Raw genomic sequence first — 22,418 nt, forward strand, 5'->3', positions numbered from 1 at the left:
GCCACATAAGTCAGCTAGCTAGCTGGCTAACTTGTATCAACGTTTTTACTTCTGACACCAATGTAATGACCTGACTAGATCATAAATGAACAATTGTCCAGACAGAGGCCTGAGCTTGCGAATGGACGGTTTATTGAACCAACTTTACACAGGCTACTGTTTGGGCCGTAGCACACGCCAAATAGATAACCCACAATCCAACCGTGACCTTCTCTTGTGAAGCCCAGATGTAAGAGAGAGAGAACAAAGGCTGAACCTGGTCTTAACTTCCAATGCCCAACCCCCCCTCCACGCCACTCCGCCAACCACCAGGATGCCCGGCATCAGAACATTCCAGGCATTCCCGTGATTGGCAGATAGCAGGTTGATTGACATGTCGGACCCCGCGAACACCGGGTACTGGTCAGTACAACACAACCACCTCCTAGCCTAGCACATAACACACAGCTGTCTGTGCGGGTCGCTACAATACAATGGTGTGTGTAATCAGTAGTGTAAGTGAGTGTTTTGCATGCATGAATGTGATAATGCAGGGTGTTGAAAGGTGCCAAAGCAAACAAACAAACAAACGACCACCAAGAACCACAACACAATCTACAAAAGGTCTATTTATCCTGGGAGACACCTGGCCCAGGTGTTTCCCATGTAGCTGACGACCCTCTCAACTCCGCCCACCGGCATCCTAATAAGGAAACAAGAACAAAGACAGAATACGGCAGACAGAGTGGGAGGGTCGTCACAGAAACTAGATGGGCGAACAGCAACAACATTCTCAAAAACGGTTAAAAGAAAATGTTGACTTGCTATGATATGATGATACGATATGTTGTTGTTTATCTACATTACTTGAGTAAGTCAGTCTGGATAAGAGTTAAGCTGCTATATGACCAAAATGTCATGTTTATGTAAAAATGAACAGACCAAAATGAGCTGCAAAGCACACTGGGTATTATTATTGGCCTTGATTTGGGTTCGTTAGAATATTACTCAGCATGCTTTGCAATTATTTACTTTTAGATATACATTTATTATAGTTCATTTAGCAGACGCTCTTATCACACCATAGTGCCATCAGATTTCTGCAGCATGAAAGGATGGCCACAAATGTGAACCGCTTTGGGGAAAAAAGTATAACAAAGTATTTTGGGCTCCCGAGTGGGGCAGCGGTCTAATGCACTGCATTTCAGTGCTAGAGGCATCACTACAGACCCTGGTTTGATTCCAGGCTGTATCACAACCAGCTGTGATTGGAAGCCCCATAGGGTGGCACACAATTGGCCCAGCATCCTCCGGGTTAGGGTTTGGCTGAGGTAGGCTGTCATTGTAAATAAGAATTTGTTATTAACTGACTTGCCTAGTTAAATAAAAGGTTAAAAAAATAAATAAACTACAGCTCTCGAAAGTATCTTGTTATAAAATACATTGTAGTGTAGTTCAGCCCAGTGTAATACAAAATACATATTTCAAATACATGTAGGCCTACCAGAAATACTGCCCATCTCTGTATGTAATCAATATTAACTGTATTTTATATTTAGTCTGATATTATAGTGTCCCATCAATGTATCTATGTGTTGATAATGTAATAATTCTTTATCTACTATATCCTTTCTGTCAAGCCATAGACATTCATGAACTTGCTGACTGATAAAGACTGACATAGTACAGTATCTCACAACCATCTCATCCTTTCCCTTTTATATTTTCCACCAAAACAGATGTGGGACTTCACGTTTAAAATATATTACATGATGGGCATTCCACTGTCCCTTGTACTGAACACACACTGTCACGAGAATTATGTTCTCAATGTTCATAAACCCAATTCAATTAACTAGTCAGCCTGAAACCCAGAATTTGTAAGAAACTGATTGAAATGAATCAGACGGAGGCCCAGCTACGATAGTCAGAAAGTTAATTTACGAGAGTGCTCCCCTGTTGTACAAAACAATTCATTTTATACTGGCTTCTCACGCACACACATTAACACCAACATACTCACACCCATTCACACTAACATACTCACACACATTCACACTAACATACTCACACACATTCACACTAACATACTCACACCCATTCACACTAACATACGCACACACATTCACACTAACATTAGCACACAATGTCCTGCTACCCAGCCGACAAAGATTAGGGGAATCCGTGAGACTTACTCCCCATCCCCATCCTCCCTCAAGATAGGGAGACGAGACCCTGGGAAGTACTCTCAGTGGCCCCAGCCAAGGTCGGCAACGAATCTTGCTCAGACAGTCTGTCTTTAAGATACTATTATAGACATGTTGTACAGACTATGGTTATACATAATTTGAATCAATTTCATACGATTATACTGCTTCATGGTGGAATATTCTAGTCATTCATATAAAATTCCATCAACACACACACAATGGACTGGGTTTGACCCAGGTCCTCCACATACCACAAGACCATGTTAGCCTAAACCAAGGCAAGTGTTCAAGATTCAGTCAAGGTTACTCATCAGCACATGAGCATGGTTCTGTGTGGGAAAAATGATATGTTTGAAGGATCTATTAGATGTACCTATATAATTAATGTCGCTTTATAATAGGAGCTACTGATAGTAAGAGCTCTCTGCTTAAAGGAGTTAAGAAGGCATATTGCTGTGCAAATACAAGATAGTTTCACCACTTCCCCTGCCTCAGGGTTGGTTCCTCTCTTCCACGTTCACTCCCGCAGCTGGTCTAGACGTGTAGTCAAGGACATGGGGCAACTGCAGGATAGAGAGAACTTGAGGGACAGAACAACCTGTTATTGTTTCCTAACATCTTTGCTTCTGAGTAACTTGGTCACACGGCATAAGACAAAGAGCCTCAGAGTGACCACAGTTCCTCAGTCCATCCGGTTATTTTACTATCTTCCAAGGGCACAGCTGTGTGGAGATATGAAGAGAACAGAGGGTAGCTTGGTAGAGAAAGGAGTAACGGAACTGGCGTTATCACTTGTTTGTGCGCTATGACCTCACGCACCCGATACACATAGCCACAAGAAGAAAACAAGGTTGCTTTTGATGCCCCGATCTGCTAGGGAGGAGTGGAACCAAACATGATTAAGTAGTTTTGGGGTTTCTATATAAACCTTTTGCATTCTCCATATTGTCGGGCTCTCAACGATCACCTACAGGTGGCCGTTGCCCAGCTCCATTTTTGCAATAATTAAATCGATATTAAAAGGTTGATTGTTTGAAGAAATTGAAAGTCTCTTCTCCCTTTCTTGATTATAATTTCCACAACAGTTCACTGAAACACCTCGGAACACAGACAACCCAGGTTCAAACCTAGTCAGTCATACATCACTACATGATGATGCATCAGTCCTAGAGCTGTGTGTGTCTCCTAAGTACAATCCATGTCCCACTATAACACAGGTGTTCTATTGGTTAAAGTTTGGGTTAGGTTTCTCTCAGCAGATCATTTACACTACTATGCCGCTTCCATCCAGCCACCATGCCCTTTAAAAAACAACAACACAGTAACAATTGATGTGAGGATAATTTACAACTATTAGACTCTAGATGGCGCCAGCAGCCAACCAACACCTGCTGATGCTCTGGGTACAGCGCAACCATCTACAGGGGCTTCCTCTCTATTATTTTCCTCACCCTCATTACAATAGTCTACAATGACTTCCTCTCACCCCCTCCTCTCCTCATATATCCCTTTCATCGGGCCATGACAACAACACATCAGAACAGTACTGAGGACAGTGGTATGGAGGATGACTACGATGTTTGCTTTCACTTGTCCAGGTATTTCACATCAGTTCGGGTGCAGGGAAGGAGGAAAATAAACTTCATTCGATTATTGAGACCAGGGGTGTCTCTGTAGATAGAGGGGCGGGTCTGAAATACAGTGCATTTGGAAAGTATTCAGACCCCTTAACTTTTTCCACATTTTATGTTACAGACTTATCCTAAAATGTATTAAATACATTTTTCCCTCATCAATCTACCCACACACACTACCCCATAATGACAAAGCGACAACAGGTTTTCAGAAATGTTTGCAGATTAAAAAATAAATGAATACAGAATAACCTTATTTCCAAAAGTATTCAGACACTTTGCTATGAGTGTCACGTTCTGACCATAGTTCTTTTGTGTTTTCTTTGTTTTAGTGTTGGTCAGGACGTGAGCTGAGTGGGCATTCTATGTTGTGTGTCTAGTTTTCCCGTTTCTATTTTTGGCCTGATATGGTTCTCAATCAGAGGCAGGTGTTAGTCATTGTCTCTGATTGAGAACCATATTTAGGTAGCCTGTTTTGTGTTGGGTTTTGTGGGTGGTTGTCTTCTGTCTTCGTGTGTCTGCACCAGACAGAACTGTTTCGTTTTTTTCACATTTGTTGTTTTGTATTTTGTAGTGTTCACGGTTCTCGTCTTTATTAAACATGTTGAACACTAACCACGCTGCGCTTTGGTCCTCTCCTTCGTCCACAGAAGAAAGGCGTTACAATGAGACAAAAATTGAGCTCAGGTGCATTCTGTTTCCATTGATCATCTTTGAGATGTTTCTTCAACTTGTATTTTACCTCTGGTAAAATCAATTGATTGGACATCATATGGAAAGGCACACACCTGTTGACAGGTCATGTCAGAGCAAAAACCAAGCCATGAGGTTGAAGGAATTGAACTTCGACCTCACGGGGAAGGGTACCAAAATAATTATGCAGCATTGAAGGTCACCAAGAACACAGTGGCCTCCATTCTTAAAATGGAATAAGTTTGGAACCACCAAGACTCTTCCTAGAGCTGTTCGCCTGGCCAAACTGAGCAATCGGGGGAGAAGGGCCTTGGTCAGGGAGGTGACCAAGAACCCAATGGTCTCTCTGACAGAGCTCCAGATTTCCTCTGTGGAGATGGGAGAACCTTCTAGAAAGACAATGCAATGGGAATTTTAATGTTGGTGCTTTTCTTATAACTAATTTCTGTGTTCTATTCATGTGCTTTTCTATATAACAAATTTCTGTGTTCATGCAAGTGGTTGATTGATCAAATCCACCTCTTATTAGTAGCTGCAATTTGGCAGTACGACCAGACCTTGTTTTGAGAACCAACAAAAGATCTCAGTTTCAAGGTCTCAACTTAGAGAGGGGAAGCCTCGTAAAGTGTTGGTCGGTCACATGAATGAAACAAAATGGTAATTATTAATTAATTATGCAAAAATAACTTGTCTGTGTGTAGCTGTATATAAGACAACTAGGGGGGGCTGAGAGGCAATTCACCTTAAATGTATAAATAATTTTCATACACCTAACCAACTATCATTATTACACTAGCAGTGACTTGTTAGATGAAATACAACAGATATTGAGATTAATATTAAATAGAAATGTATTTATTGAGGCCTACTATAGTAACATGCTCCCCTGCTGTGGAGGGAGGCGCTCATTTTGGAAGTGTGCTGCTCTTTGCAGTGGTGGAAAGTACTTAAGTAGTACTTTAAAGTATTTTTACTTGAGTAGATTTTTGGGGTATCTGTACTTTACTACTTATATTGTTGACAACATTTACTTTCCTACATTCTTGAAGAAAATAATGTACTTTTTACTCCTTACATTTTCCCTGGCACCCAAAAGTACAAGTTACATTTTGAATGCTTAGCAGGACAGGAAAATTGTCTAATTCACACACTTATCAAGAGAACATCCCTGGTCATCCCTAATGCCTCTGATTTGGCAGACTCACTCAACACAAATGCTTAGTTTGTAAATAATGTCTGAGTGTTGAAGTCTGCCCCTGGCTGTCTGTAAATCAAATATTAAATAATGCTATCTGGTTTGCTTAATATACTTCTACTTTTGATACTTAAGTATATTTTAGCGATTACATTTACTTTTAACACAAGTCAATTTCAAACCAAATAGTTTTAGACTTTTACTCAAGTAGTATTTTACTGGGTTACTTTCTATGAAGGTATCTTTAGTTTTACTCAAGTATAACAATTGGGTACTTTTTCCACCACTACTCTTTTGACGGCTACATGGAGCAGGCCTTTGCTGAGTACGCTTGGACAGCCTCGAGTGTTGATGCAAGCTGCTGGCGCTCATATTTGTCAGTCTCGTCCACATACAAAGGCTTGCAGTGTGTGGCCTCCAGATTGCGGGCCTGACAAAAACTAGGGCAAAGCAATTGGTTAGGTACTGCTCTTTTTCAGTTGTCGTGGGCAGCCTAGCTGTTTGGAGAAGATGGTGCTTTCTGTACCCTTGAGTGCCATGAATACAGGGATATTTAAAATGTTTGGATCCTTTTTTTGTAAATGTAATTGGTGGATTCAAATAAAGTTTTAAAAATGTGTGTGTGTTGGAAGGTTGAGAGGTGAAGAGTTGAAAAGGCTCCAACAAGAACATTCCATTCGTATGTCTCTCTACAGGAAGCTGTGGTTGCTGTGGTTTTGTCACGCCTTGATCTGTTTCACCTGTCTTTGTGATGTCTCCACCCACCTCCAGGTGTCACCTGTTTTCCTCATTAGTCCCTGGGTACTTATTCCTGTGTTCCCTGTTAGTCTGTTGCCAGTTTGTCTTGTCAACCAGTGAGTTCGTTCCTTGCTCCTGGTTTTTGCTTTTCTCTGTTTTTGCTAGTCCTCCCAGTTTTGACCCTTGCCTGCTTTGACTCTGAACCACCTGCCTGACCATACTGCCTGCCCTGACCTCAAGCCTGCCTGCCACTCTGTTCCTCCTGGACTCTGACCTTGTTATGATCATTTACCTGTCCACCAACATTCTCTTGCCTGCCCCTTGGATTATAGTAGTAAAACTCTAACCATCTGGGTCTCGCCCGGTGCCCTTATCCCCCCCCCCCCCTCTTCGGGGGACAAATATCTTAGTTTTTTTACAGTCACATAACAATACTTTACCAAACCCTCAGCCACTCTCAGCCCATCCCACCTATCACCATAGACCACTCTCGTTTGGTTTCCATGTGCCATACATTTTTCAATTATGCTGTGATGTTTGACAGAACTTTTGACCCTTTCTAGTCATATATTATCCACAGATTGTGAGCTAAAGATAATAAATAACTCCTATAGGTTGACTAACTATGGCATTCCAAATCGCCCAACACTGTTATTTGTAAGGTTAATTTTAACTGCATCTTGTGATTTTTTTTTTTAACCATCCCTGAACCTGTGACCTGAAACAAGCTTAATAGAATACATGATCTATTGATTCTGTCTCTTTACAGCACAATCTACAGAGCTGAGACTGTCGGATGCCCCATATCAACTCAGCAAAAAAAGAAACAACCCTTTTTCAGGATCCTGTCTTTCAAAGACAATTCGTAAAAATCCAAATAACCTCACAGATCTTCATTGTACATGGTTTAAACACTGTTTCCCATGCTTGTTCAATGAACCATAAACAATTAATGAACATGCACCTGTGGAACGGTTGTTAAGACACTAACAGATTACAGACGGTGGGCAATTAAGGTCACAGTTAGGACACTAAAAACTTAGGACACTAAAGAGGCCTTTCTACTGACTCTGATAAATACAGAAAGAAAGATGCACAGGGTCCCTGCTCATTTGCGTGAACATGTCTTAGGCATGCTGCAAGGAGGCATGAGGACCGCAGATATGGCCAGGGCAATACATTTTAATGTCTGTACCGTTAGACGCCTAAGACAGCGCTACAGGGAGACAGGATAGACAGCTGATCGTCCTCGCAATGGCAGAACACGTGCAACAACACCTGCACAAGATCGATACATCCGAACATCACACCTGCGGGACAGGTACAGGATGGCAACAACAACTTCCCGAGTTACAACAGGAACGCACAATCCCTCCATCAGTGCTGTCCACAATAGGCGGAGAGAGGCTGGACTGAGGGCTTGTAGACCTGTTGTAAGGCAGGTCCTCACCAGACATCACCTGCAACAACTGGGCACAAACCCACCGTAGCTGGACCAGACAGGACTGGCAAAAAGTGCTCTTCACTGACGAGTTGCGGTTTTGTTTCACCAGGGGTGATGGCCAGATTCGTGTTTATCATGGAAGGAATGAGCATTACACCGAGGCCTGTACTCTGGAGCGGGATAGATTTGGAAGTGGAGGGTCCGTCATGGTCTGGGGCGATGTGTCACAGCATCATCGGACTGAGCATGTTGTCATAGCAGGCAATCTCAATGCTGTGCGTTACAGGGAAGACATTCTCCTCCCTCATGTGGTACCCTTCCTGCAGGCTCATCCTGACATGACCCTCCAGCACAATGCCACCAGCCATACTGCTCGTCCTGTGCATGATTTCCTGCAAGACAGGAATGTCAGTGTTCTGCCATGGCCAGCGAAGAGCCCGGATCTCAATCCCATTGAGCACATCTGGGACCTGTTGGATTGGAGGGTGAGGGCTATGGCCATTCCCCCCAGAAATGTCTGGGAACATGCAGGTGGCTTGGTGGATGAGTGGGGTAACATCTCACAGCAAGAACGGGCAAATCTGATGCAGTCCATGAGGAGGAGAAGCACTTCAGTACTTTATACAGCTGGTGGCCACACCAGATAATTTTCCTTCCTCATGATGACATTATGGACTTTACAGTTTCAGAATTAGTGCTACAGGAAGCAAATTTCTGTTTGAAAAAGCTATCCTTAGCTTTCCTAACTGACTGTGTATATTGGTTCCTGACTTCCCTGAAAAGTTGCATATCGCACGGGCTATTCGATGCTAATGCAGAACGCCACAGGATGTTTTTGTGCTGGTCAAGGGCAATCAAGTCTGGGGTGGTACCAAGGGCTATATCTGTTCTTAGTTTTACATTTTTTTGAGTGGGGCATGCTTATTTAAGATGGCGAGGAAAGCACTTTTAAAGAGCAACCAGGCATCCTCTACTGACGGGATGAGGTCAATATCCTTCCAGAATACCCAGGTCAGGTTGATTAGAAAAGCCTGCTGAAGTGTTTTAGGGAGCGTTTGACAGTGATGAGGGGTGGTCGTTTGACCGCGGACCAATTACGGACGCAGACAATCAGGCAGTGATCGCTGATATTCTGGTTGAAGACAGCAGAGGTGCATTTAGAGGGCAAGTTGGTCAGGATGATATCGAAGAGGGTGCCCGTGGTTACGGATTTAGGCTTGTACATGGTAGGTTCCTTGATCATTTGTGTGAGATTGAGGACATCTATCTTAGATTGTAGGACGGCCGGGGTATTAAGCACATCCCAGTTTAGGTCACCTAACAGTACGAACTCTGAAGATAGATGGGGGGCAATCAATTCACATATGGCTCTCTCTCAATTAAATTAAATTCAAGGGCCGTTATTGGCACGGGAAACATATGTTAACATTGCCAAAGCAAGTGAAGTAGATCATATACAAAAGTGAAATAAACAACACAAATGAACAGTAGACATTACACTCACAGAAGTTCCAAAAGAATAAAGACATTTCAAATGTCATATTATGTATATGTAGTCTCTCTCTCTCAATCTCTCTCACACACTCTCTCTCCCTCTCTCTCACTCCCTCCATCTCTCTCCCAGAAGTAGCAGAACTGATAGAGAGAATAAAAAAGAAAAGGAACATTTTTGTTATGGATTAATGAGAAATTAAATGTCCATGTCATTTTATTTACAGATGAAGTTTGAATCTCTGTTCATTCTATGGGTGGACACATTTGCAGTTCAATTTTTTTCCTGTAGATGACAGTTGTTCTCTGTTCTGTCCCGCTGGAGACCTAACAAGACACGAAGAAGTCTGACCTCCAAAAATGTGACAGCCTTGCTAATCTATCCCCGATATATCGGTCTGATTTATCAGAAACAACGTCAATATGAAGACATTTAATAATCACGGAACCTGTACACTATGTATGGTCGTCTCAACAACACGTTTCAAATACATACATTGTTAGACGTTTTACCAGTACAAGACTTTACTCGATTATTGACCTGTTTTGTCTGGTAGATATTGGGAAAAACATGCTTGCGTTTTCCTTGCAGGTCTTCATGAGTTGACGACGGTTGTGTGTACTCTGACATAAATAAACATGGTTGAAACCAAAACATTAGACTTCTACACGGTAGAACTGTCGGATACGGTAGGATTTTGAAGAAGAATTGTCATACTGCATTTATTCGTGTAATATGAACGGTTGATAGCTAACGAGTTGCAAGCTTGTTAACGTTAGCTACCAACAGTAACCCCGAGATTAGCTAACTCTAGCTAGCTACTGTACACCCAGGACTGTAAAGATGTTGCAGTGTGTGTCTCGATCGTGTTTGAGGAACGGGAGAAGCATCGTAGACTACGTCGTCAGATACGGCTCTACTCAGACAGCACGAGGTCTGTCGAGCTTGGGCTCCGGTAGCACTGTGAGAGCTCCACGTTCCTGGTCGGTTCACCCGGTAACGGACATCAACCGAAGAGCCTTCACAGGGTCTGTGTCGGTGAGTTCTAGAAGAACCAGGGATGTCCAGGAATCACCGACCGCTCCCGCCCGCATGGGCCGGGCTGGGAGCGACCTGGGCGTTGAGGACTTCGGATCTCTTTCCGCTGATTTTTCCTCCAGACGGGCCTTCCGGAAGACCACCCCAGAGCTGCAGGATATGTTGTACCGGGAGGAGAGGCAGGCGGCCGGGCAGGAGGAGGAGAGGGAGCCGGAGGCCTTCAGATCTAGGACTGGTCGGAGGAACACACAGTACTGGTACTTCCTCCAGTGTAAAAGACTCATCAAGGAGAACAAGGTACAGCGATCTCTTTCTTTATCAATCACCCCCTCTGGTTCTCATCTTTCTTTCTCTGTCCCCTCATCCTATGTCACTGTATCAGACACCTGAGAAAGAGAATGAGGTAGGGAGGGAGGAATGGTTGCGTGAAACGTCATCGACAGCCACCAGATTGCTATAACATGATGTGGTTAGCTGATACTTAAAATACCTATTCAGGCGTTGTAAGGTCTGGCATGCATCATTAAGGTAACTCTAGGTCTTCCTTTCCTGTGGCGGTCCTCAGGAGAGCCAGTTTCATCACAGCGCCTGATGGTTTTTGCAACTGCACTTGAAGAAACTTTCAAAGTTCTTGAAATTTCCGTATTGACTGACCTTCATGTCTTAAAGTAATGATGGACTGTCGTTCTCTTTGCTTATTTGAGCTGTTCTTGCCATAATATGGACTTGGTCGTTTACCAAATAGGGGCCATCTTCTGTATACCACCCCTACCTTGTCACAACAAATGTAACAAGGCACACCTGTTAATTGAAATGCATTCCAGATGACTACCTCATGAAACTGGTTGAGAGAATGCCAAGAGTGTGCAAAGCTGTCATCAAGGCAAAGGGTGGCTACTTTGAAGAATCAAATATAAAATATATTTTGATTAGGTTAACACTTGTTTGGTTACTACATGATTCCATATGTGTTATTTCATAGTTTGATGTCTTCACTATTATTGTACAATGTGGAAAAGGTAAAAATATAGAAAAACCCTTGAATGAGTAGGTGTGTCCAAAATTTTGACTGGTACTGTATATACATTTGTCGTCGCAGAGGACGGCAGGTTACAAGGAGGCTCAGGTTGAGTCTCAGGCAGGATGAAAACCACTACATTGACCATGATCCATTGCTAGTTACGGCCACTTTCACCATTATCCCCAGCGTTTTATGGTTGCAATTCAGCAATATGGTGCACTTCAAATACTTCTTGTGCCATCTGGTTTTCCATAGTAATACGTGGATGACGTCACTATCTACTAGTTTTAATGTCTGCGGTTCACGTTCCTGTGTGAGATGTTGGAGGTAAAGAGGCTCCAACCTGAAAAGTGTAACTATACTGTTCTGACCTGTAACCCCTGACCCCTGAACTCTAACCCTCAGCTGTCTGAGGCCCTGTCCATGTTCCAGAGGGAGATGTTGGAGGGAGAAAGACTCCCACCTGAGGAATATAACTACACTGTCCTGATAGGAGGCTGTGGGCGAGCAGGACATCTCAAACACGCCTTCAAACTCTACAACGACGTACGTATAGAGACCAGACACACCCGTGCACACATTAACATGTTAGATTATCCCTGATGGTCCAGTTCTCAGAGATGATCTTGTTTAAAAAATATATAGATCCATTATTTTTTCTATACACTTTATATCTAGTTTTAGTCATTTAACTTAACACTGAAAATGTTACACCATCCCAATTTTTTAAATAAATTGTATTTATTTTTGCGGTGGCGGCCACGATTTAGCAGCGGTGCACTATAGGGAAACGCTGTACATGGACAGTGACTCAAACGCACACAGACACACACATATGTTTCTCCCTCACCCCCAGATGATGATCATTATGGTGTATGTGTTTAATGTGATGTGTTTGTGTGGGTGACAGATGAAGAAGAGAGGTCTGGTTCCTAGCGACGCCACCTACACCGCTCTGTTCAACGCCTGTGCCGAGTCACCACGGAAACAAGCCGGGCTGCAGCAAGCCATCCACTTGGAGCAGGAGCTGCGGCGGAAGAACCATCCCCTCAGTGACATCACATACCATGCCCTGCTGAAGACACACGCCCTCACCAACCACCTTCGAGCCTGTTTACACACACTACGGGTAACTTTAGCCCCTGACCTCTAACACTTTCCCTCACCAAACACCTCAGAGCCTATCTACACACACTTATCCCTTGACCTCTATAGACAATAAAAACATAAGACCATATTAGATTTAAAATATTTCTCTTTATGAGATATTCAGGGCCTTTGTACATCCAAACAAAGTGTGTGCGTTTGTTTGTTTGTAGGACATGCTACAGGCTGGTCATGCAGTAACTCAGGAGACCTTCCACTTCCTGCTGATGGGCTGTGTGAGAGACCGAGACACTGGCTTCAGACAGGCCCTGCAGGTAACACACGCACACACATGTATTCAAACTTCTAAAACTGTTGTGTGTGTGTGTATAATGTGTGTGTGTGTTAGGTGTATCGTCAGATGTTGAGGATGGGGATTCGTCCCGACGTCCAGAACTACAACCTGCTGCTCCGCGCTGCTAGAGATTGTGGGATAGGTAACCCCGCCGTGGCCTCTGCCCTGCTGCTGACCTCTGATTGTGGCCAGGAAGGTCAAGCGGTAAAGGTCAGGGGTCAGGGGTCGGCTCCGCTGGACGTCGACGCTCTGGAGAGTCAACTGTTCACACAACACCCCGACAACGACCTTAGTCACCATAACAATGACGCCACTCGCCGTAGCAATGACCCCAGTAACCATAGCATTGACCCTAGCAACATCCTCAGTCACCATAGCGACCTGGACAGTAGTGTGGTCGCCCCGATAACAACCCAACTGGTGATGGTGAGGAAGGGAGGAGAGCAAGAGGCTCCCATTGGCTCTCTCCCCTGTCTGTCAGGAACCAGTTCCCACCCCCCCAACCTGCTGGACCTATCAGTGGGCAGGGCTGAAGAGGGGGGTGTGGTCTCGCTTGGTGTGGTGAGCGGAATGTTCGATAGGCTGGCGCTGATGGGCGGGGCCCAGGGCTTCCTGGATAAGATGGCCACTGCGGGACTCTGCCCAGACATCAGAACTCTCACACTATTAGCTGACACCATGGAGCCCGGCATCCAATCACTGCACAGCCTGCTGGCGGTCGCTAAGCAACACGGTGTGAAGCTGGACGCAGCGTTCTACAACAGTGTGATCCGCAGGGCAGCACGTGCTGGAGATCTACAAGAGGCTAAGGTACACACACACCATCACTATGTACACACACACACACCTGAGAGGTATACTACATTTTAAACCAGATCTACTCAGGGTTTTACTAAAGCTAGCCGGCTTCAGTTAGCTTCACTTTCCAGCTCAGGCTTCAACCGTACTACGACGCTGGATATTGCTTTCCGCCTGCCGCTAACTTTAGCAGGCTTGTGACTGCGTGTGCATGTTGCACGCCAAACTCCATCGAGACGATGCTGAAACGTCAATCTATGGGCGAGTCGGTGCACCATTTTTATTTGTGCAGAAAGCAAGCAAATTCAGCAGGTTATGGTGTGAAATAGGTTTGTTGAAGTGCTGTCTTTATTTGATCACATCTCGTTAATGCCATCTTTGGTGTGCTTTCGGATGCTTATCATTGCACAAGCACCTTTTTTCCCCCACTCCTATCGATAAAATAACAAGTTATAAACAACTTTTACTATGCGTGAACTTTCAAATGCATTCTGTCATTACTAAATGTGCAATGTGATAAGAATTTTAACATGACTATTTAAAAAAAACTTGATTAATAAAATATTTCATCAGTCTTCCTCAAATGAAAGGGGTGATGATGCAGTCTTTGCGAGAGGGAGGGAATCTTATATTTCATTCACCCTCAACTAGTGGCTCAGCCATTACATTCATGGTAAGTGGAGTTAGCCTGTTAGCCTGCCACGGAGCAGGTTAGTTCTGAAGGATTCGTTGCCATAGAAATGTTCCTGGCTAAAAGGTGAGCCCCCTTCGTGGTATCGAGTTGAACTCAGAGTTGACCAAAGTTACCTCACTTAACTCCTCAAACCACTTACGTAGTATAGGGCTCTGAAGTTATACCAATGTTGTTGCAAGGTGTGCATGTTTTCTAACTGTGTGTGTGTGTCAGGCGGTGATGTGTGTGATGCAGGAAAGACGTGTGCGTGCGGATGTACGGACGTACGGCAGTCTGGCTCTGGGCTGCAACAGACAGACAGATGCCCTACAGCTGCTGGGGGACATGCAGGTAACACACACACACACACATGATTACGTTGCCCCGGGTTGAGCTATGGTCTGTCACGTGACCGGGGTGAAGCTAGGTGGGAGAGGCCCGCCCTACTGCTCGATCATATTGTCAACAATGCAGCATAGTTCACAATAAATCATCAACTCCTTTCCATAAAATGTCTGAATTTTCTAAGTAGTTTTCATTGAGAAGGCAGATAAATAAATAAAAGTGTTTTTATCAGAGCAATCATTTTTGCATGTGAAAACACAATCCTACTCCTTACACCACGTGCATAACCTAAGCCGACGGGACGTCCGTCTCTCACCTGGGAGGCAACCCGGTTCCAAAACAAATGCAATCATCTGGGCCAGTTTATTAGAATCCCCTCTGTGTTTCCTGCAGGCGGCGGGGGTGCAGCCCAGTGTGCAGGTGTTCTCTGCTCTTATTGGCTGTGCCAGCAGGAGGCTGGACTATGTGTATCTGAGGCTGGTGCTTAGAGCCATGAGGGAACACAACGTCCCACCTAATGACATCATCATCACTCAGCTAGAACACGCCTCCCAGTACCCGCCCAACTATAACCAGGTAGGGAGGAGAGGGCATGTGCAGGTGGTATCTAATCATGTCCATCAGCTTGTCATTACAAGTGCAGAAACAACAGATCATGTGTTTGAGTCTCACATCTTTCTCTCTTTCCCTACCCCTCTTTCGCTCTCCCTCTCTCTGTCAGTATAAGTTTAGGAACACCTACCTGTCTCAGATTGATGGTTTCCGTGGCTACTACCACCAGTGGCTGACCACCATGCCCGCCCAGGAGACAGGAGGACCTGAGAGAGACCACCCGGCAGAGACGAGACAAGATGGACATCAGCAGGCAGCAGCAGCAGCAAGACGACACCGCAAGCAACACAGCTGAACACACACACTTTTGTACTCGCGCTCGCACACACACACTGCAAGCATTGTAAATGTGAGCGTCTACAACCCCAGAGCCATGAAGCTGTTACTCTTAAGTGTCGTCACGTGTACTGTAAATATCAGAGGAGGCTGGTGGGAGGACCTATAGGAGGATGGGCTCATTTGTAATGGCTGGAATGGAGTAAACGGAACAGAGTCAATCGTGTGGTTTCCATATGTTTGATGTCTTTGACACCGTTTCATTTTTCCATTCCAGCCTCTGCAATGAGTCTGTCATCCTATAGCTCCTCCCAACAGCCTCCAATGAAATATATGTAAACTGTTATGTTTCTTTTATGTAATAAACTTCCAGTAATAAAACTTGGTCTGTGTATTAGGCTTGGGCAGTATCAAGATTGTCATACCTTCATACCTACAAGGGGCGCTGTTTTCAAACCCCTCTAATCCAAAGGTTAGCAATGATAACAATTACATATACATTCTCATAGAGAAGGCTAACTAAATGCTAAAAAGCACATTGCGAACATTATGTACAGTCTCTGAACTAAACAAGTATACAAGTAACTCAATGCTACTCACTGTTTGCTGCATGCACAAAACAAATATTAAACAGCAAGGCTCTTGATCCAGGAGGGAATTGTCTTCTGTTACCAAGCGAAGCAAGCCAAATGCACAACTTCAGAGCATTTCACACATTTTAGACAGCTAACTTAATAGTTATAAGATATCTAGCAGGCAAACATTTAGTTGTGAATTCAATACTGTAACTAGATCACCTGGCGTGTGCTGCACAACAGTGAGGCTCCGGTCTCTCGTCCTTGTGTGCTTGTAAATTAAACACCACGACTGGGGACTACAGGTAAGCTTCGTAATAAAAGATTGCGACAGGTGAAATGAAGAACGCAATCTTTATTTCCTAATGTTTTGCACATGTTGACTGCAGGTATTTACTTTGCAACAAATATTCAAATTTATAAAAAATAAAAGGAAGTTTCATCAGTTGAAAAAATATCCCGTGGGGTTTTTCCAAATAGCCCATTATACGTTATACCACTCAAGTCTACTGTGTATGCTTGAACAAAGACCGTGGGTTTTATGACTTTTAAGTGTTTGGACTGCATAAACCAGAAGTATCTGCTATGGTACCTGCGCATGTCACTACCATGACAGTTTACAATCCAGGGTTAATCCAAGCAGTTTAGTTACCTCAACTTGCTAAATTTCGACATGATTCATTACCAGATATAGTTGATGTTTAGGTTTTAGTGAATGCTTTTAGTTTTGGAAATATTTAACTAACTTATTCCTTGCCACCCATTCTGAAACGAACTGCCGCTCATTGTTAAGTGTTGCCGTCATTTCAGTTGCTGTAGTAGCTGACGTGTATGGTGTTCAATCAAATGTATTTATAAAGCCCTTCTTACATGGTAATGGTGGAACAAACTCCCTCACGACGCCAGGACAGCGGAGTCAATCACCACCTTCCGGAGACACCTGAAACCCCACCTCTTTCAGGAATACCTAGGATAGGATAAAGTAATCCTTCTCACCCCCCTTAAAAGATTTAGATGCACTATTGTAAAGTGGCTGTTCCACTGGATGTCTTAAGGTGAACGCACCAATTTGTAAGTCGCTCTGGATAAGAGCGTCTGCTAAATGACTTAAATGTACATCAGCTGATGTCACAAAGTGCTGTACAGAAACCCAGCCTAAAACCCCAAACAGCAAGCAATGCAGGTGTAGAATCACAGTGGCGGGGTGGTCAGTCCTCTTCTGGCTGTGCCGGGTGGAGATTATAACAGAACATGGCCAAGATGTTCAAATGTTCATAGATGACCAGCAGGGTCAAATTATAATAATCACAGTAGTTGTCGAGGGTGCAACAGGTCAGCACCTCAGGAGTAAATGTCAGTTGACTTTTCATAGCCGATCATTCAGAGTATCTCTACCGCTCCTGATGTCTCTAAGGAGTTAAAAACAGTAGTTCTGGGACAGGTAGCACGTCCGGTGAACAGGTCAGGGTTCCATAGCCACAGGCAGAACAGTTGAAACTGGAGCAGCAGCACAGCCAGGTGGACTGGGGACAGCAAGGAGTCATCAGGTCAGGTAGTCCTGAGGCATGGTCCTAGGGCTCAGGTCCTCCGAGAGAGAGAAAGAAAGAAAGAAATAAAGAGAGAGATTTAGAGAGCGCATACTTAAATTCACACAGGACACCGGATGGGACAGGAGAAATACTCCAGATATAACAGACTGACCCTAGCCTCCTGACACATAAACTACTGCAGCATAAATACTGAAGGCTGAGACAGGAGGGGTCAGGAGACACTGTGGCCCCATCCGACGATACCCCTGGACAGGGCCAAACAGGCAGGATATAACCCCACCCACTTTGCCAAAGCACAGCCCCCACACCACTAGAAGGATATCTTCAACCACCAACTTACCATCCTGAGACAAGGCCGAGTATAGCCCACAAAGATCTCCACCCCAGCACAACCCAAGGGGGGGCCAAGTGTTGAGTCATCCTCATAGATATACATACTGGCTTTACTCAAAGCCACTGGCATGTCATTAGTAAAGATTGAAAAAAGTAAGGGGCCTAAACAACTTCCCTGGGGAATTCCTGATCCTACCTGGATTATGTTGGAGAGGCTTACATTAAAGAACACCCTCTGTGTTCTGTTAGACAAGTAACTCTTTATCCACAATATAGCAGGGGGTGTAAAGCCATAACACATAAGTTCTTCAAGCAGCAGACTATGATCGATAATGTCAAAAGCTGCAAGTTTCTTTTTATTCACATGATTTCTGAATTTGCAGTACGTTTGCCAATTGATTGGGCTGCCAGACTTATTTTCCATACCTTTTGCCTCACCCCTCTCATCATCAATCCAAGGGGTTTTAACAGTTTTTTCAGTCATTTTCTTAATGGGCGCATGCTTATTAATAACTGGAATAAGCAATTTCATAAATGTGTCAAGTGCAGCATCTGGTTGCTCCTCATTACACACCACCAGGTTGTAGGTACTGGTTACAGTTTGAATCTTTTTCTTAAGTGGGCAGCTTGATAAAAGCCAGTCAATATTTAAATCACCCAGAAAATATACCTCTCTGATATCACATACATTATCAAGCATTTTACACATGTTATCCAGATACTGAATGTTAGCACTTGATGGTCTATAGCAACTTCCCACAAAAATGGGCTGTGGGAAGCATTGTAGTCGACAAGCATCCCTGTGAAACGCTTCCGAGACCTCGTAGAGTCCATGCCCCGACAAATTGAGTCTGTCTGAGGGTAAGTTGCTGATGAAAGTTGCTGCTTGGTGAAAGTTGCCAATTCTCTCCTTGTATTACTTTAAATTCCAATATCTATATATAGACAATCCTAGGGTTGTGTTATGTATCAATTGAAGTCTGTAGAGCTGAAAAGTTGAAATTCTGAACTGCACTTTACCTCAACAGCAGGGATGAGGTTTACAGGAAGTCAGTTATGGAGTCGTTGGGATTCATTCTGTCCTTGAAAAAGAGTGTTAAATTCAGTTTGTCTGGCAGCAGGTGGCAGCAGAGTCCCTGTCTTCAGGCACATCAAACTAAGAGGTTTAGGAATGTTTTTGGATTGAACCAATTATACAGGCTCTCTGGTCATGCATACCAGTGCTGGGTTTGACGTCAAAATGAGAATGCATGAGCAGAAAAGAACCCCATATCTACTGTCAAATATGGTGGTGGATCTTTGATGTTATGGGGCTATTTTTCTTCCACTGGTCCTGCGGTATCAAGGATCTTGAAGGATTCTGTATTGAGGAATGGTCTAAGATCCTTCCCAATGTGTTCTCCAACTCTTAAAAATTATTTGAAAAAGTCTCAGTGCCATTATCATTGCAAGGTGAGGTATTGAAAGGTATTAAAAACAGAGGTGTCAATCATTTTTACCCCTGCCTTTTTAAGAAAAAATATTTCTTGCTATACAAAATCTCTTTCTCTGAGCAAATGTGTTATTATAAAATAATATAATTTCCAGATTTGAATTATTCATTTTTGCTGATCTTTATTAAGGGTGTCAATAATTTAAGACCACAGTGTATATTCCTATTCTCCTCTGTGTGTGTGTGTGTGTGTGTGTGTGTGTGTGTGTGTGTGTGTGTGTGTGTGTGTGTGTGTGTGTGTGTGTGTGTGTGTGTGTGTGTGCGTGTGTGCGTGTGTGCGTGTGTGTGTGTGTGTGTGTTGGGAGGGGGATACTGCACTCCGTGAGCCCCTAGGACAGGGTTCCCCAAACTCGGCCGAGTTTGGGAAACGCTGCTCTTGGTTCATTGATCACCATGTCCTAGGACAAAGGAAGAGCGGTAAGTTAGGGGGAAAGTGACAGAAAGAGCACGAAACATTGTGTGCCTGGTTATTAAAATGGTAAGGATGTGCAGCTCTAGATATGCAGCCCTAGCACCAGCAACAGTCCTGAGGCTCACTTCAACCTAGCTCAGGCCCAGCCCCAGAACCAGTCAAGCAGCCCCAGCCCGTAGCCCTTCTCTAATGCTGTGAAAGAGAAGTCACGGTTTCACAGAATACACTAAAGCAAGACAACTCAATATGACACAGCAACACAAACACACACACACAAACAAACACGCACTGTGAGAGGCACATCTGATGCATTATTGATGTGATGTAGAAATTGAGGTGGCATTAGGTCTAACAGTAAAATGCTATTACATACTCTCTCTCTCTCTCTCTCTCCCTCTCTCTCTCTCTCCCTGATCAACCCAACTGAAATGATACAAATCTCTTTCCTATGCCCTTTTTTTTACCACCCTCTCTTCTTTTTGTTTTTTTTCTCAGAGTATGTGAGGAGGGTGAGTTAAAGGAGTTACTATTACATAAACATCGTAGGAGGAGGAGGAGGAAGAGGACAAGGTCGGCAAGTAGTTGAAGGAGGGGGAGGAAACTACCATATTGCAGTGCTGTGTACACACACGCACACCTCCCAGTGTTGGCCGCATCACTACATGATAACTGCACAACTTGTATGGGCTTCTGAGGTGAACTGGGTCTGAGCTTCTTTTACTGCCCCTTTCCTTCTGTCTTTTTCTTCTCTCTGTAAGACAAACTTTCTTTCTCAGTTGAAGCTCTAATATTAACTGTACTGAGTCCTCTCTACTCCGTGCCTGGTTCTGTGGTGTTTATGGTCCCTCCACTGAGACTGCTGAGAGAGCAATGCTACTCAGGAAGCACTCAACACACACACACACACACACACACACACACACACACACACACACACACACACACACACACACACACACACACACACACACACACACACACACACACACACACACACACACACACACACACACACACTTCTGATGGTCTCCTGCAAATGGCACATTAAACATTTAGCAAAGCACTCTGGGTCTCTGTGACATCATCTCTTAGCAGCACTCAGCTTCAACAGTATGGAAACCTAATAATGTACCTTTCTCTCTCTCTCTCTATCTCTTTCTGATTCGCTGGGCCAGAAGGGTCTCCTGTCTGAGAGCAGACCCATTGATCTATATTGATCTCTGGTTAATGTGTGTGAGCGCGTGTGTGTGTGCACGCACGCATGTGTTTATGTGAATGAGGAGAGGACACAGCCATTGGGTTCTCATTCGATCCATTGACCACCGCAAGGCCAATGAGTACAACAGTCCTCCGCCTAACTGTTAAGAAATACAGTTTTGGAAACCTCAGAAACTACTTTCATATCACCCCAAAATAATTTTCTTCCTGTGCAATGTTTTAACACAGATTACCATGGAGGTGTTTTGCGCACATATACCTGAACTACGACACTTCCTGAACTAATGGAAACTTGGGAGGGAACACAAAAAACATTGGCTTGAAGCTGTTACACTACAAAACAATGTGGTAAAACGCCTAACAGTAAGTGTATCTTTTGTATTTGTAAAGTTATTTTAGGATAATAATTCATTATTAATATTAACTCATTAAGTTGGGTGTTCAAGGTTTCCACAGCTGTATCCCAATCAAGGATCAATTGTTTCTAGATAGAGCATTTCAAACCAGATCGATCACCTAAAGTAATCAAAAATGGATGGAGATTGGAGTCACAAGGGCCGTTATATTTAGGCCTCTCAACAGAAGGCCCAAGAGGACCCAATAAGGAAGTTGTTTATAATAAGGGTTACATGGAGAAAATCAGACCTCTCTGAAATGAAAATGGATGGCCATCCCTGCAGCAAAATATATTTGACCTAAACCCTCCCTGAATGCTTAAACAAAATACAAGTGACCCACCCCTATAACCAAAATAATAATAAAAACAATGTGGATAGCAAAGAACATGTCTATTGTTTACCCTCACTTCTTGCACAGAGCTGAGCATTAAATATGTCATTTTAGAAACAATTATTTGCATTACATGGCAACGCAGGAATTTTGCTAGCGCACAGGGCGGCGGGCCAGAAGGTTGTGGGTTCGCAGACCCCTGTGGACAAGGGTAGAGGTGGAAAGATCTCCTTTATAGTAAAAGCATTGCATGAATCATCATACTTGCAGGTCTGAGAAAAAATGACATTTTTATAAAAATGTCATGCAATTCTACGTAATTTTGTATACAGTATTAGCGGAATCTGTTTTTAAGACCACACAAACTATCAAAATTACAGGCTAAGAATGTTTGAAAATAATACAAATCTGAAACGTCATTAGGAATCTGATCATGGTACTTTCAAACATTAGATATAGCTTTCCACCCCAGACAGAGTAGGCCTAGCGAAGTGCTGGCTACTCTTCTTCTGTGGTTTAG

The 22,418-nt window shown here is 43.7% G+C and overlaps 1 protein-coding gene across 1 annotated transcript; it reads left to right on the top strand.

The window, feature by feature from the left end:
- The first annotated feature begins 9,918 nt into the window (after positions 1–9,918).
- On the top strand, positions 9,919–15,973 carry ptcd1 (pentatricopeptide repeat domain 1). Its single transcript, XM_029684784.2, has 8 exons — positions 9,919–10,720; positions 11,850–11,990; positions 12,355–12,573; positions 12,764–12,865; positions 12,940–13,695; positions 14,591–14,707; positions 15,095–15,277; positions 15,423–15,973. The coding sequence occupies exons 1-8, from the start codon at positions 10,229–10,231 to the stop codon at positions 15,606–15,608; spliced, it is 2,196 nt and encodes a 731-aa protein (XP_029540644.1). The 5' UTR covers positions 9,919–10,228; the 3' UTR covers positions 15,609–15,973.
- The last annotated feature ends 6,445 nt before the right edge of the window (positions 15,974–22,418 follow it).

The sequence above is a fragment of the Oncorhynchus nerka genome, linkage group LG16 (assembly GCF_034236695.1).
Source record: "Oncorhynchus nerka isolate Pitt River linkage group LG16, Oner_Uvic_2.0, whole genome shotgun sequence".
NCBI lineage: Eukaryota > Metazoa > Chordata > Actinopteri > Salmoniformes > Salmonidae > Oncorhynchus > Oncorhynchus nerka.